Source organism: Octodon degus, unplaced genomic scaffold, assembly GCF_000260255.1.
Source record: "Octodon degus isolate 3935 unplaced genomic scaffold, OctDeg1.0 scaffold00039, whole genome shotgun sequence".
Lineage (NCBI taxonomy): Eukaryota > Metazoa > Chordata > Mammalia > Rodentia > Octodontidae > Octodon > Octodon degus.
In genome coordinates this window covers 12056329-12071884 of record NW_004524615.1, presented here as the reverse complement: position 1 = coordinate 12071884, position 15556 = coordinate 12056329, and the positions used below count along the sequence as shown (strand labels likewise).

Genomic DNA, 15556 nt, shown 5'->3' with positions numbered 1-15556 from the left:
ATGCAGTGTATTATTTGTTGAAACTGTACTTTCGATTTGATTTGAAACTGTCTCATTGCTATATGTTTATCAATAAAACTTTGAAAAGAAAAAAAAAACAGTAGAAATTTATTATATTACAGCTCTGTAGTATCAAAGTCCAAGATCAAGTTGTTAGCAGGATTGGTTTCTTACTAGAGACCTGAGGAAGAATATGTCCCAGGTCTTCCCCCAGCTTGGAGTGCTTTGCTGGAAATCTGTGGCATTCTGAGGATTATAGAAGCATTACTACAATCTCTTCCTTCATCCTCCCTTTCATATACTCTTATAGTCAGATTTTTTCTTTTGTTAATGGCACTGGTTATATTAGATTACAGATCACTTTACTCCTCATTTTACTTACCTAACTACATATGCATTGATCTTATTTTTCAAATTTTAAATTTTTTTAGTATGTGTTTGTAATACATGAAGTTTACATTCACCTTTGGGAGTAGGTATGTGTACGTAACACAGCTAGATTCCTTCTTAATCCCCTTCCCACTTCCCTCCCTCTCTCCTTCTCTAAATCCCCTTTCCCTATTTTCATTCTTCTACCCCTCTCCTTACCCCTTCTTCTTTCCCCTCCTTTCTGTCTTTCTCCTCCTCCTCTTTCCTATTTTAGTTCATATTAGGACATATAATGTCTGTGTTCATTGTGGGTATTTGGTACATGTAAGTGACACATCTAAATCTTTTTACTTTCTCTTCCGCTCCCTTTGCCCTTATTTGCTGGATCCATTTACAAAAGCTCTAGCTCCTTGTTTCTTTCTATCAGTCTTTATTTTGCTCTTCATTTGTACTTTGCCTTACTCAAATGAGAGGTTCCCATGGTATTCAAGCTTGTATGTCTGATTTATTTCATATAATGAAACTAAATAAATAGTACAAAGAATCAGTGAATCAAAGAGCTGGTTCTTTGAAAAAAGTAAAGTACACAAAGCCTCAGTCTGACTCACTGAGAGAGAGAGCAGAGACTCACTTCACTGCAGTATAAAAAAAGGCAAAATCACAACTGACACAATCAAAATCCAGAAGATAGTAACTGCTGTGAAAAAGTATATTCCAACAAATTTGGAAAACTTAAAGGAATGGGCAGAGTCCCAGACTGATACAAAATACAAAACTAAACCAAGAAGACATTAAAATATTGAACAATCTAATAAAAAGCAATTAAATTGTGGCAGTAATAAAAAACCTTATCAACTAAAAAAAGTCCACAACCTGATGGATTCACTGCTGAATTCTACAAAAGCTTTAAGGATGATGTATCACCAACACATCCCACACTCATCAAAGAAATTGAAAGGGAAGGAGTGTTTTCAGACTCATTTCTGGAACCTGGCATCAACAAACCAGACAAAGATCAAACTAAAAAAAGAAAACTTGACTAGTTCTTCTTTTTTTTTTTTTTTGGTCAGAGAGTCAGCTGCCATTTCTAATAAGGTAGAGTTTTTCTACTTTGTGTTGTTCAGATGTTTCTTTTAATTTGAATGTAGTCATTTACTCTTTTTACACAAAGGAAGCATGCTGACAGCCATACCAAGTACTCTTTGCTAAGCCAGCTAGACATTTGGATTTGGAGAAAAGTTAGATTTTGAAATAAGAACAAGCATCCAGTGGCCCTTTATTAAACAGTTTACTTTCTTCCCCTTGCCCCTTGCTGCTGCCAGGTAGGATATCTTTTTACTCCTCTTTTGAGACCTTCTATCACAAATCTGTTTCTAAAAATTAAAGGACTAATTCATCCTGAAACTTTGCAAGGTGAAATGAGCCTTCCTACAGAGCAGAAATGAACCTTCCTGTGCTTTTGTCCTTTAGTAGAGCTAGGAAGTGTCCCGAAGTCAGTATGTGCTTGGTCCTTCCTCTGATGCTGGTCAGCTGATGACTAGTGCATCAGTCTCTGGAAGAGGTGGTACCATAGAAGGTGGCCACACTCAGCAAGTAGCTTCGTCTCCCCTGGTTCATGTGTTTTCCCATTTTGAGACTCTTATTCTCTATCTTACATGAAGCTTTGAGTCAGAGCAAGGTAAGAAAAGAGGCACCTTTCTTTGTTTCAATCCTTATGCCTTTGCCCTGATTTTCTGAGTGTGTTCTTATAGCTCTCTAGGCTAAGTCCCCAAAGAAGGACTTTGTTTCTGCTAGCCAGGCCAGGTCATAGACTGCAGAAGAATTCAGGGAATGATACATTCAGCACCACATTGATGGTGAGCCTTTTAGAGCTTTCCGGGGTACAGGTCGCCTGCAGGGGCACACATGCTACAGATTTACCACCGACATAGTATCTTTATTTAAGTAATTAATTATTAGGTGTGAGACAGAAATCAAAATTATTTTTAGAGCTCCTTTAAAGTACTCACCTTGTCCTCAATTATAGAGAATATTATTTTTGAGAAAATGGAGAAAAGGAAGAATATTTTTGAAGAGAAAATAAAAGCACTGACAGATACTTTTGATGACTTCAGACTTTTGTCTCCTAGCCGTTTTGCTAAAGGAAGCTTCTTGAACTCCTTGACTGTGTTTGCTGCTTCCAGGGAGCTAATTGTAGACTGCTCGAAACTTTCAGGAGAGAGGGGACATTTGGGCAGCTGATTTAGCTGAGCTTTTGGCATTGTCTGAAACTTCCAAACTGTAGAAACTAACAAACCATAGACTGAAAATCCAGGGTCTTCCAGTCTTTTGGGAACCCAGTGAAAATATTGTGTAATAGCAGGCGGGGCAACCTAAGGTTAGAAAAGCAGGTTTTGGAATGACTAGGAATGCCGCAGTATCAGGAAAAATGGATACTATGAGAATGATAGCATTGAGATACATGAATATAGGAATGATAATATATGTTAGGCTTGGTTAGGTTCCTTTTGTGGTTGCAATAACTTAGACATGATATGTGCTTTTTCACGCCAGATTCATCTTTCCCCTAAGGGTTTATTGATGTTTTTCATGTTAGTCTTAAAAAATTCAAATTTCATTTTAGAAAATTATGTTACTGTTCTTGGTTTATAAATGAAAGTAAAAATCTATATGATGCCTGTCTTGTTTTAAAAAATGCAAAACTTTAAAAGTTCCTGACTTCTAATTTAAGCTAAGCCAAAATTTCAATGGAAAATGGGGAGGCGTTCTCTTGGGATCCTGAAAACTACCATCCTAGAAACAATGAGGAATTTGTGAAAGAGACAGCTGGTGGGATCATTCACTGGGAAAGTCCAAATCTGATTCACAGACAAGTTCATTATTTGGAAAGTAATAGGCTTATGCAAGTAATTTTCCTCTAAAGAATAAAAACTGATATGAATTTGTACATGCTTGAGGAGAAACTAACAATTTGGTTTCAAATCTCAGTTTTTGAGAATGTAAATGTTCATGAAGATTGCTATACTTATAATTGCCTAAAATATACTTTTTGAAATGGCAAATCCTACTGATTAATTTATCTCAGTTTAAATTATTACTATTGAAATATATAAAAAGGAATTTATATTTTTCAGAATATTGAGATTTCTGAAACACGAGTACATCTAGTCAGCTTGGGCAATGTTGTTAATTCTTTAGAACAGTTGTTTGTGCTGCTTCTATATAGTTTATTTTGAATAGGCCAAAGAAAACACTTCACATATTTGGTACAATGATAACAAAACAATCTGAGTTTTTTTTTTTTTTTTTTTTTTTGTGAGACAGGTTTCACTATATAGTCTAGGTTGTGAAGTGTTTTTTTTTTTTTTTTTTTTTTTTACATTTATTTAGTGTGTGTGTGTGTGGCCAGCTCAGCCCACCAGGGGGCGCGGCTGGCCGGCATGTGGTGCTGGGGGATCGAACCACGGTCCCTGTGCTTTGCCGAGCTTGTTCCAAGTAGGTGCTTTAGACCACCGAGCCATCTCTCCAGCCCCTGTGAAGTGTTTTAAAGTATCCTCTTTAGATTGATTCATAAGTGTCTCATTAAGAACTAAGGTGGCTGAGGAGTGTGGTTTTCTGTATGAGTGATCTTGCCCAAGATAGTTGTGAGTTCTGATCTTGCGTAGAATGTGGGGTTTGTTGAGATCTGAATACACCTTTCCATCAAATAATAATACTGCTTTTGGAGCAATGAAAATAAAGAACCAAGTCCTCTACAGAAGCAGTTTGTATTTTGACTTTCTTTGTAAAGCTCTTCGGTAGTTTTCTTTTCTTTTCTTTTTGGAGGAACTGGGGATTGAACTCAGACCCTTGTGCTTGCCAGGGAAGCACTTATTCCACTGAGCCATCTCCCTGCCCTCCCCCCTGCTCTTCGGTGGTTTTGATCCGCTTTTTATACATAATTTTTTGAATGTTTATTGTAGCAATATTAAACATTTGATATATTAGGCTCTGGCTAGTTCTTGGTTTGTTTATAAAGAGTGTGATAATATAGGAAAAATGTCTATTATAAAACAAAGACTGAAAAATTATGTTTGCAGTACTATTACAAAACTGTAAAAACTGGAATTAAAAGCCCATATTCTATTAGGAGTCCTTCGTCCTTTAACTTGATGATATGTATTCATTTAATTTCTTTCCTTCATACAACTATCAGTTGCCACATACATTGCTAAGATTGAGAAAACTCCAATTGGTTATAGATTATTACTTGTAAAGACAAGGTTTGTTGCAGTTTTTTGAAACTCACACAGTGGCTTTAATATTTAAAGTGAAAGTTACTATTACCACACTGTATCTGTGAGTTATTGAGTTTTAGTGCATAACACTATGCTGGGGAGATTTAAAAGAAAAAGAACTGAAGGCAGAATAGTACTGGTTTTCTTTATCCATTAATCTGTTGATGGGCATATAGCCTGCCTCCAATATTTAGCTAGCATAAATTGTGCTGCCATAAACATAGATATGCGTGAATCACTGTAATATGATGTCTTTCATTCTTCTGGAAGATACCTAGAAGGGGAATAGTTAGCAAATGGAAATTTCTAGGTTCAGTTTTTTGAGGAATCTTTATACTGATTTCCATAGTAGTTGTGGCTAGTATACATTCTCACTAACAATGTAGGAACCCCACCTCCATCTCTGCCAGTATTTATTATTTGGTTTCTTTTTCTTTTTTAAAAAGTTTATTTATTTATTTATTTATGTGTGTGTGTGTGTGTGTGTGTGTGTGTGTGTGTGTATGTGTGTATGTGGCCAGCTCAGCCCACCAGGGGGTGGGGCTGGCCAGCATGTGGTGCCCGGGGATTGAACCGCGGTCCCTGTGCTCTGCCAGTCTTGCTCTGAGTAGGTGCCCTAGACCACTGAGCCATCTCACCAGCCCCCTTATTTGGTTTCTTGATGATAGATGTTTTTTCTGGGATAAGATGAAATCTCATTGTTATTTTAATTTGCATTTTTGTAATGGCCAGTGGTGTTGAACTTTAATCATTTGTAGGAAAAGGGATGCACCTTGAAACTATAGTATTAAGTGAAATGAATCAGAAAAACAAGCTTAAATATCACATGGTCTCCCTTATGAGAAACCCAAAATATAAATAAAAAGCAAAATAAAAGATAGAGAATAGGAAATAGGGAGATAGATCTTTCTCAAATGAGAAAGGATCAAAAAATAAGGAGAAAAAGAGGGGATGAACAAGGAAGGTGTGTTAGGAATGTAATCATTATGTACTGCAAGCATGTGATGATAAAAAACATTTAAGACTTATTCTGTATCCTTAGGATCTGGTAGAGGAGAGTATATAAATCATAACTTAGTCTGTAAAGCAGTTTAATTGAGATTGCTGGGTAGAATGTGGATTAAATGCCAAAATTTGTGCTACATTCTAATGGAGTCCAGATTAAAGGAGATTAATCCAAATCTGAAGTACTTGGGAAAGTCCCACTGGTAAAAGCTTATCTTTAGTAATAGATGGCATTGAGGCAAATACAGTAAATAAAAGGATGGACTTGAAGTAAAGATTTGATCCTTATCTAGTAATGAGTTTTTTAAGAGAATTAGTAAGTATTGAATTTCTTTTATTTTTTGGGAAAAAAAAGTACAACTGTAACAACAACAACAAAATAGATAGTAATAGCGTTGGAAATGGGCAACAGGCACTAGAGGAGGGGTCATTTGGTCTGAGGGCAGAAGAGAAATTTTTTTTTTTGGTGGAACCTGGGGATTGAGCTCAGGCCCTTGTGCTTGCCAGGGAAGTGCTTACTCTACTGAGCCATCTTCCCGGCCCCCAGAAGAGAAATTTGAGGTTGGGAATAAGCTAGGCAAGATAACCAGGAAGAGGGCCAGCCAAATAGCTCAGCAGATTAAAGTGCCTGTAAACAGGAACAGGGACCGGGGTTTCAATCCCCACGCCTGCCCTGCTGTCCCTGCCCCCTGGGCATGCAGAGACAGCGATTGAGACTGGGCATGGTGGCGCACGCCTGTAATCTCAGCTCTTGGGAGGCGGTAACAGGCAGAACACCGACCTAGTAGTGAGACCCTGAACACCTTGTAGACCTTTCCGTAAAATAAACACACATACACACACACACACACACACACACACGCACGCACATAGATAACCAGGAAGAGAGAGCCTTGCCTAAAACAGGAATATTTATTTATTTATTTATTTAATGTATTTGGTAAAAGGTCTCACTATGCATCTTGGACTCCTAGTGATCCTCCTGTTTTCAGCCTGACCAGCACGGGGATTATAGGCATGTGCCACTGCACCTGGACTAGATGGCCAGTTCAGCATGCTCGGGGGCAGGGCCGGTGCACATGAAGTGCCAGGGATTAAATTGAGGTCCCTGCGCTTTCCTAAACAGGCATTTAGTCTGCTGAGTTATCTCACCAGCCAATAGGAATATTTAAAAACCCTTTTGCAAGCATGGGTGCCTTTTCTTACAATTGATATTAAAGAAATTAAAGAGTGTTTGTATTTGAGTATTTTATATTAAGATACTGATCTGTAAATCCTTTACCTTCAGAATACAATGTAATTTTTTAACTTAATTTTAAAATAATTGAAAAATTTGAGTTTTCTAAAATACTATGTTAATCTCTTTTTTTTTTTTTTTTTTTGAGGTACCAGGGATCAAACTCAGGACCTTGTGTTTCCTGGGCAAGCATTTATTCCATTGAGCTATCTCCCCGGCCCTATGTTAATCTTTTTAGATGTCATTTAAAACAAAGTTGTTTTAAAATATTAACCCAGTAGTAAAACTGTAATTTACAAATATTCAGAAATATTTGCCACCTATGATTTTTTTCTCCTAGTAGGGGAAACTTCAGCTTTATACATTTTTCTCATAAAATAATTATATGATTGTGAGTTCCCTAAACTGGAAAAATATAGTTAGGAAAATATAGTTCATAAATGTGCAATTATGAAATAATAGATTTCTTTTAGGATTAAGCAGTTTACTCTTTTTCGTATCAAGTACCTATCTAGCATCTCTTTAGCAAAAATAGATTTAAAATATTATAGAGGGAGTATTCTTAAAAATAGGGTATACATTTCTGAATTCTGAATAGATTTAAAACTTAATACACATATCACTTCTTTTAGGAATAAAGGCAAAACAGACAAGGATCAAATGTGAGAATATTTAAATGGTTCTCAAGATTTTCTGGTTCATGTGTTGTGATATTGAACTCTTTAGTCCTAGGCTTTAATTTGTGCCTGGTGCTGACCTGATGCTGTGCAGGGACACTCATTGCATCTCTCCATTCAGTCCCTCTAATTATCCCAACTTCCTGGGGAGCTTGCTTAGAACTGGGACTGAGTGCTTGTTATTAAAAATATTGGGCTACCCTGGCTACATGTAACAAGGTAGGTTTTGATATCAGAATTATGCATAGATGAACAGAATAAGAAGCTAAACTTGTTTGCTGTGATTTTACTTAAGTAGGTAGTATTATGAAAATGTTTGTTTAGATGATAGATTAGGTTTGTAATAAATTAAATTATGGGTAGTATGTCCCTGAGTCTTTGCTACATTGTTTTTTAGTATATATTCAGAAAGAAATCTGACTCTGCAAATGATATGTGAAATAATTAGATTTGCAATTTTGTGTATATTTTTGGATCACAGTCATTCTTTTTGCTGGGCGCATCTGTTAACGCAGGGATTTGTCTCTTCAGGTTCACGTGAAAATGGCGGATGAGGCCGTCTGTGTTGGCCCAGCTCCCACCAGTAAAAGCTACCTCAACATGGATGCCATCATGGAAGCCATTAAGAAAACCAGGGCCCAAGCTGTGAGTCTGAATGAACCTATCTACGCAGCTGTTTCATATGTAGTGAGCAGAAAGCTAAAGTTTGTATAAAAAAAAAAAAAATAAGAGAGAATGATTGAAAATGCTGTTGCAGTTAGTTCATGTCACATGAGTTAAATGTGGCCGAATTCGCTACTGGAAATCAAAGGCTTTGTAGCATCTGGCAGTGTTGGTTGCTGATCCTGCAGGTGGCTGCTGGATTCAGCTTTCACACCAGGGAGCAGTTTCAGTTCATTTCCAAATTTGCTAGGAAAAAAGAAATTCCAATTAGTTTTGAGTATTAACCCTTTCAGTATAATAAGAACATTAAAAACAACAACAAAAAAAATCTCTGTGACAAGCAGGATCCAAAAAAAACCCCCCAAACCTGCTTTAATTTCATTTTAAACATTTAAAAATTATGTATGCCCAGTTATATTTCCAGAAATAAAAATCATGCACTTAGTAATTATTTCAGTTTATTAATGTCAAAAAATGTCCATAGCTTCCATTGATAAATCAGTTATTTTATTTACTTTTAATTTTGTTTGAGTAAAATTGAATCCAAGGAAAAACTGGTTTCTAGTATCAGATATAGCAACATTTTTTTTTAGTATCAGAAAAATTATATATAATATTAAAAACTATGCAGAGTTATCTCTAAAACTAGATGGAAGCAGCCAGCACTAGCAATTAGCCTGGAGTGCCTCAATTAGTGTTCATGTTTCTCTGAAAGAAGTGGTTTAGCAAGATACATGTTTAAATATATCTGAATTCATGAACCTATGATATTATTTATAGTTTATTAGCACAGTTAATTAAAATAAAACTCTCCACCTTTTAACTATAGCTTGTCAAAATGTAAATTTTAGTTGAATGTTTACATGAAGTGAAATTGGTTGAATGAAACTTTTTCTCTGATGCAGTAGCTTAAATTATTCTGTACCACGTTCAGAAAGCTCAGTTTAGCATTTAAAAATCTCTGCTATGTAGCTGTTTCTAGGTTATGATATTGGCTCCTTCAGAAATTTGGTTTTCCTTTTAGCATAATTGCTTTACTAAAAATCTATTCAATACTGATTGATATTAGAGTGGCTAAATTTATGTTTCACTCATGTAATAGGTAAAAAAAATTACTTGATTAAAACAGGATGGTAGAATTTACATGGTAGTAGTATGGCTTGTGGGGGAACATAAAGTTATAGAATACATTTTAAAAATTCAGAGTACAGAACAAGGTAAACCCAAACTTCTGCTTTAATTTAGCTTGATAGAAAAGGCTCCTTGGCTAGTGGCATGCCTTCAGGAATAAAATGGGTTAAGCTGGCTTAGTAGCTTGGATTTGGAAAGTGGCATTTTTAGGTATTTTATTTTGCCAAGTGATCTTGTAAACATTCTGTTATGTATCAGCCATTGTAAAATTCTCTAAACTTGGCGAAGCCTTAGAAAAAGTAAGGGGAGTTTGTGTTGAATCATGTAAACAAATGCAACAGGGCAGGAAGATGTATGGCTCTGATTACAGCTAGGACAGAGGAGGAATTTCATTTTGCATTCAGAAATATGAGTCAGACCTATCAGTATGTGAGAGAAGTAAGTTTATTCAAGGACACTTGAGGGGAAAAAAATCACATTAATGTACTATATATGTTGCTTGTATAGGTTTTTCAATATGTCAAAGAGCTTTGTTTTCTCATTTTTAAGGTACACCCGGGTTATGGATTCCTTTCAGAAAACAAAGAATTTGCCAGGTGTTTGGTAAGTTTGTAATTATAGTGGCATGGCTATTGTAAATGTCAATACTGATGAATTATAATGTTTGAAGTGAGCCAGCAATTCTTTGAAAATTGTGAAAAGTGAAGATTTTCTTATTCTGGAACCCATGTCCTGATTTGAAATGTAACTTTAAAAATGGAAAATTTGTAAAATTGCCATTATGTCTAGTCTGTTACATAGTGCATGGTCTTTGTTTTTTAAAATTAAAGAAAACAGATTTTAAAATATAAATACGTCAGAGAAGTCAGTGACTTCTTATTATAGTGCTTTAATTATGCCAGTAGCATGAATATGAAGTCAGAAGTAAGAGTCTATTTTTCCCCCTTTTTAAATTGCAGTATGTGGCATTTAAGATCAAATCTTACTGACTCTGTTTAAGGAAAAATTTTTTTCTCGTGGTCTGACTATTCTAATATCACTATCCTAATTAGATAAATTCATTTGTACTTGCTATTAAAATTGTTTTCCAGGTGTATTTACTAACTACTTTTAAGGTGATATTTAAACTTTAGTTTTTAGGTGTAAAATATTATTTTGATTGTAAATTTTTTGGTGATTGGATCAGTCATGTCAGATATATCTTAATATATTATTTGACTATGTTATATACCCTCCCTTGGTAACTTGTATTTTGTTCTATGGATTCAACATTTATAAATGTAATCATTTTCTAAATGAGATTTCCACTTAAAAAATCTATAAATTTAATGTAGGACAATTATTAAGACCACAGAATTCTAGTTGTCTGTGTTAACAAGCTGTATAAATTAGGGCAAGGCCTAAAGGGCTATCTGGCTTCTATCAAGAAGTTACTGAAGTGTCCAAATACCCAGTTTTACCACTTTTTCTCATGTGTACTTGTCTTTTTTAATTTTGTTTGGAATTCTGGCTGAAATTCTGCCATAAAAATGAGTTGAATACAATACTTATTTAAATATTTATAATATACAAAATTTAAGCTTGTATAAATGACATGTTGGCAAACTATACCCATGGGACAAATACAGTATAGCCTATTTTTTTGTAAATAAAGTTTTATTGAAACAGCCATACCCATTGATTTGTATGTTGTCTTTGACAGCTTTTGCCGTGTAACCATAAGAGTTGAGTAGTTGTAATAGACACTGGCTTGTCAAACCTAAAATACATAGGCTTATAGACTTTTATAAAAAAAAGTTCGGTAATTCCTGGTATAGATGAATACCCAAGTCCCAGGAAATTTAAATGATGTGGGTAGCATATTCATTAATGTATTTATTCAGTAACTTTAAAAAGCTTAACTGTTAAAAAAAAAAAAAAAAAAAAGCTTAACTGTTGACATCTAGTCCAAGGCTTTTGAGGCTACAAAAATGAATTGTATATGAGTTCTGCCCCAGAGGAGGGCACAGGCAGATTGTGAAAAGTAAGTCAGCAAGTGATTTCAGTTCAGGGGAGAAAATATTGTCAGAGAAGTTCAATTCTTTACAAATGCAGAAGAGGAAAATGCTGGTAATTTGGGTTTTTACATTAGAGAATGGAGTGTAGAATGTATGGCCACTTCACTTCTGCCCAGTCTCCGAGTTCTCATGTTGTCTCTTCCGTTTCCCTTTGCCAGTGGTATGCCTCTGCAATCCTCACCTCACGGCTGGGTTTTTCCTGTGACACGCTTTTGTTCACCTTAGCTCCCTCGCTGGCCACACCTGCCCTCTCGTGCCTTACCCTGCCTACTTAAAGGGACCTGTCATCTGTTCTATTGATGGAATTTTTCATATCTTTTCGTGAAATATAATATTTTTCCCTTTGACTTTGAGAGGACTTTTAAACATTTATTTTGTATAACACTGTCTATATTATCTTAAAATTGCTACTGTAGTTTATAAGAGCCTCAGTTTTATTGGTCTTTATTTCCACATTGTCTATCTAGTCAATGATTTCTGTACACTAAGCTCCATAATTATTTGTGGATTAAGTAAGTGCTATTAGATGAAACATTTGAAAGGTTTCAGTGTACAAGAAAACTTTCTTCCTGTCATAAACAAGACTGGATTATAATTAGAAGGCAGTAGTGCTGTCTTTTTGCTTATAATGAAAATACAGTGCAGCTTCTGATTAAGTAGCCCTCGGTTTCTGTGTGTATCAGGGCAAGACTGTTGTTTAGGATATAACTTCCTTGACATTAAATACTTTCCCATCAGAGTATAGTATTTATGATGTTGTTTTTAGACTATCTGGTCCTGGTTTGTTAATTCCATAAAAATAACAAGTGAAGTTGCATACAGGTTTCATTATGCAGCATAAACATTGTGACTGGTAGCCAGCTATGATAGTTTTTATTCTAACCTGAGTCAATTGCCATGCTGGTAGTAAATGAGTGAGGAAGGCTCACAAAAGATTTAAAAATCTTTGCACTGTTAATTTGTTACTGTGGAGTTCATTTACTGTCATGTTGTATTTTATGTTTGAAATTTAATCAAATATGGATTTTTTTCATTAATTTGTGATTATAGTTTTTGTCATAGAAAGGTTGTATAGTTTGTAGAAAAATCTACTTGTAATTTATTGACATGTCTCTATTATTTATAACTACAATGTCCTTATTTTTCAGAATAGTTGCTATAAATATGCTTTGAAATATATATAAGCCAGATTCCTCCAAATGTAAAAATATAAATATAACTAAAATAAACTTAAAAATGTAGCTAAATATAACTAAGCTCTATTAAGGTGAATAAAATATATTGAATTTATGCAAAATAGGACTGTATTACATCTGATCCCCATTGTACATAATTTTTTTTTATTTTAGGGAAGGGTCTACAGAGTGTTCAGGGTCTCACTACTAGATCGGACTCATAGTTATTCTCCTGTTTACAACCTTCCAAGTGCTGGGATTACAGGTGTGCACCACCACGCCCAGTCTCAATTGCTGTCTCAGCACACCCTGGGGGCGAGGCCGGCATGGCAGGCCAGGGATTGAACCCCTGTCCCCTGCACCTGCTTGCTGGCAATTTAATCCATTTTTCTGGCCCTAAATCATGTCTTATTGTGTGAATAATTCATGGAGAAAGCAAAGCTGTGAATAACTCATGAAGAATAACAATTTTTAATGTGTTGAGCAAACAGATTGTATTTGCAAAGTGCGTTCCATTCTGTATTTCTCCTTTGGGATTCTGTTATTCTGAAGAGGAAACGACTAGCAATGGAAGGATATAAGGATTGTTAGGATTAGGAAAATTCTTTTGGAGTTTACAAAAAAGCTTTGGTAAAACCAGCTTCTGGTAAAAAGAGATATAGGTTTACAGAGATTTCATATTCTTTCTACTTCTTTTATGTAGTTTTTTTTTTTTAAAGGTCATGTATTACTTAAGCCCAACTCAACATTATGTTATAGTACTTAGCCTTACAACACATTTATATATCACATTTAATAATTGATGTTTGGTGTATTTGAAAATACGTGTGCATGTGTATAATTTTAGGATATTTAGAATTGGAGGTATAGAAAAGGAAATTTGGCAAGCAGTTGAGATTTGGTCATGGTACTCTTTCTATCTTCTTTTCTTAGAAAGCTTGTAGGTGGATGAGGAGTGTAACTAACTACTGTAGAAGCAATAATGAAATTTAATTTTTTGGTCCAGTGGATTAACTAAAATATGTTTAAATGACTATGACATTTAGTCTAGGCAAGAGTATAGGGAAACAGTTGTGTTCTGGGGAGATAAATTGTTTCTGTCCCCTAATTTTGCTAGTATCTATAACAATTTAAGACAGTGTAAGACAGTGTAAACATATGTTCAAATAAAATATATATTGTTTGTCTCAGAAATGCCTCTTTTGAGAATATTATCTGAAAAGATATACTTGAAAAAAACATTTATTGTGAATTTTTTTTTTTTTTTTTTTTTTTTTGTAGCAGAGTTTGGAAATGGCTCAGTTTTTCATCTGGAAAATGAGAATGACAGCTACCCTACAGGGTTGTTGTAAAGATTAGAAACAGCATCTATGAAGACTCTAGCAAGGAGTCTGTCATTGCTAGGCAGAGTCACTTTAGTCATTATAGGTGGTGATAATATTTGTTTATTAGATGTGAAGGGGCAACCAAAATAGTTCTTAGGGGAGTGAGAGTGTTAAAATTAATGTTGTTGAGAAATTAATCTTATAGTTTTCATTTGTATTTTGGAGTCCAGATTTTTTTTTCCTTCTGAGATTAATAGTGTGATATAATACTACTGTACACGTGGTGCTGTAGTTTAAAAAATGCTTGGACACAACGATGTCAATTGAATCAGACAAGGAACTTGGATAGTATCAATTCCTCGCCCCCCCATGTTGGGATTTTTTTCCCCCCTTTGCCTGAGATTAAATAGTTTTCAAGTTACATTCTCAGGCTTTCCCACTCCTCTCTCTGCTGCCCCCTTGCAGTTTACTAGCATAGTTTTGAGTCTGAAAGTTAAAATTGTTGCTCTGCCACCAAGTAGTTGTGTGATCTTGAGCAATTTGCTTCATGTTTCCTGCTTACTCTTTGCCTAATGTGCATTTCTCCATATGACTTTCTGATGGAAATGTATTTCTTATAGCTAGGAGGTACTGTATTCAGGTTACAGTTTTAAAAATCATTTTTTTAGTTTGTATTTTAAAATTGTATTGCTCATTCTATTTAGATTTTTTTGACTTAGATTATTTTTTAAAATAACAGATTTTTTTTTTTTTTTGTGTGTGTATTTAGTACAGGGTCTACAGGGTCTACAGGGTCTCACTATGTAGATCGGACTCATAGTGCCACCATCCCCCGTCTAACTTGCTGGTTCAGTGCACTCTGGGGGCGGGGCCGGCATGGCACTGCATGCCAGGGGTCGAACCCTGGCCACTGCGCTCTGCCTAAGCAGGTGCTTTAGTCCATTGAGCTATCTGAATGGCCTAAAATAATGGATTTAATTCGTGCACCATAATTCTTATCTTTTAAAAATATACAGATCAGGACCGGCGATATAGCTCAGCAGCACATCGTATGCCTGGCAAGGTCCTGAGCTCAATTTCTGGTTCCAAAACCAAACAAAGTATACAGATCAGATGACTTTTAGTATATTTGTAATTGTATAAACACTATCATTCTTCTCTTCTTTTCTCTTCTCCTCTCTTCTCTCTTTTCTTTCTTCTGAAGCAGGATCTCACTATGTAGTTCAGGATGGGCTTCAGCTCACTGTGTAGCTAATGCTAGCCTTGAACTTGGAGTAATCCACCTGCTTCAGTCTTGTAAGTGATGGGATTACAGGCATGCACCACCATGCTCAGTTAAACTTCAGTTGGGTTTGTTACAGTAATTAATGTGTTTGATTTATGCCTACCATTTTGTTATAAATTTTCTCTTTGTCTTTGCTTTTTTGCCATCTGTTTTTCCTTTTTTTGGATTATTTTAATAGTTTTTGAAGTTACATTTAATTTATCTACTGGGTTCCCCCCAATTATTCGTATTTTCTTTCCTAGCAATTATAGTATCTATATATCCTTTTCTTTCTTTCTTTTCTTTTCTTTTTTTTCTTGTCTTTTTGGGACAGGGTTTCATTGTGCAATTTACACTGGTCTTGAGCTCACTTTGT

At 35.2% G+C, this 15556-nt stretch overlaps 1 protein-coding gene across 2 annotated transcripts in view; it reads left to right on the top strand.

Annotated features, from left to right (window-relative positions):
* Pcca (propionyl-CoA carboxylase alpha subunit) overlaps positions 1-15556 on the top strand; it is a 512764-nt gene that overhangs the window by 79071 nt on the left and 418137 nt on the right. For both annotated transcript variants that reach the window (XM_004631187.2, XM_004631185.2), the window contains exons 5-6: positions 8097-8210; positions 9909-9962. In XM_004631187.2, the coding sequence (XP_004631244.1) occupies positions 8097-8210; positions 9909-9962 (168 nt within the window). The remainder of the gene's footprint in view (positions 1-8096; positions 8211-9908; positions 9963-15556) is intronic.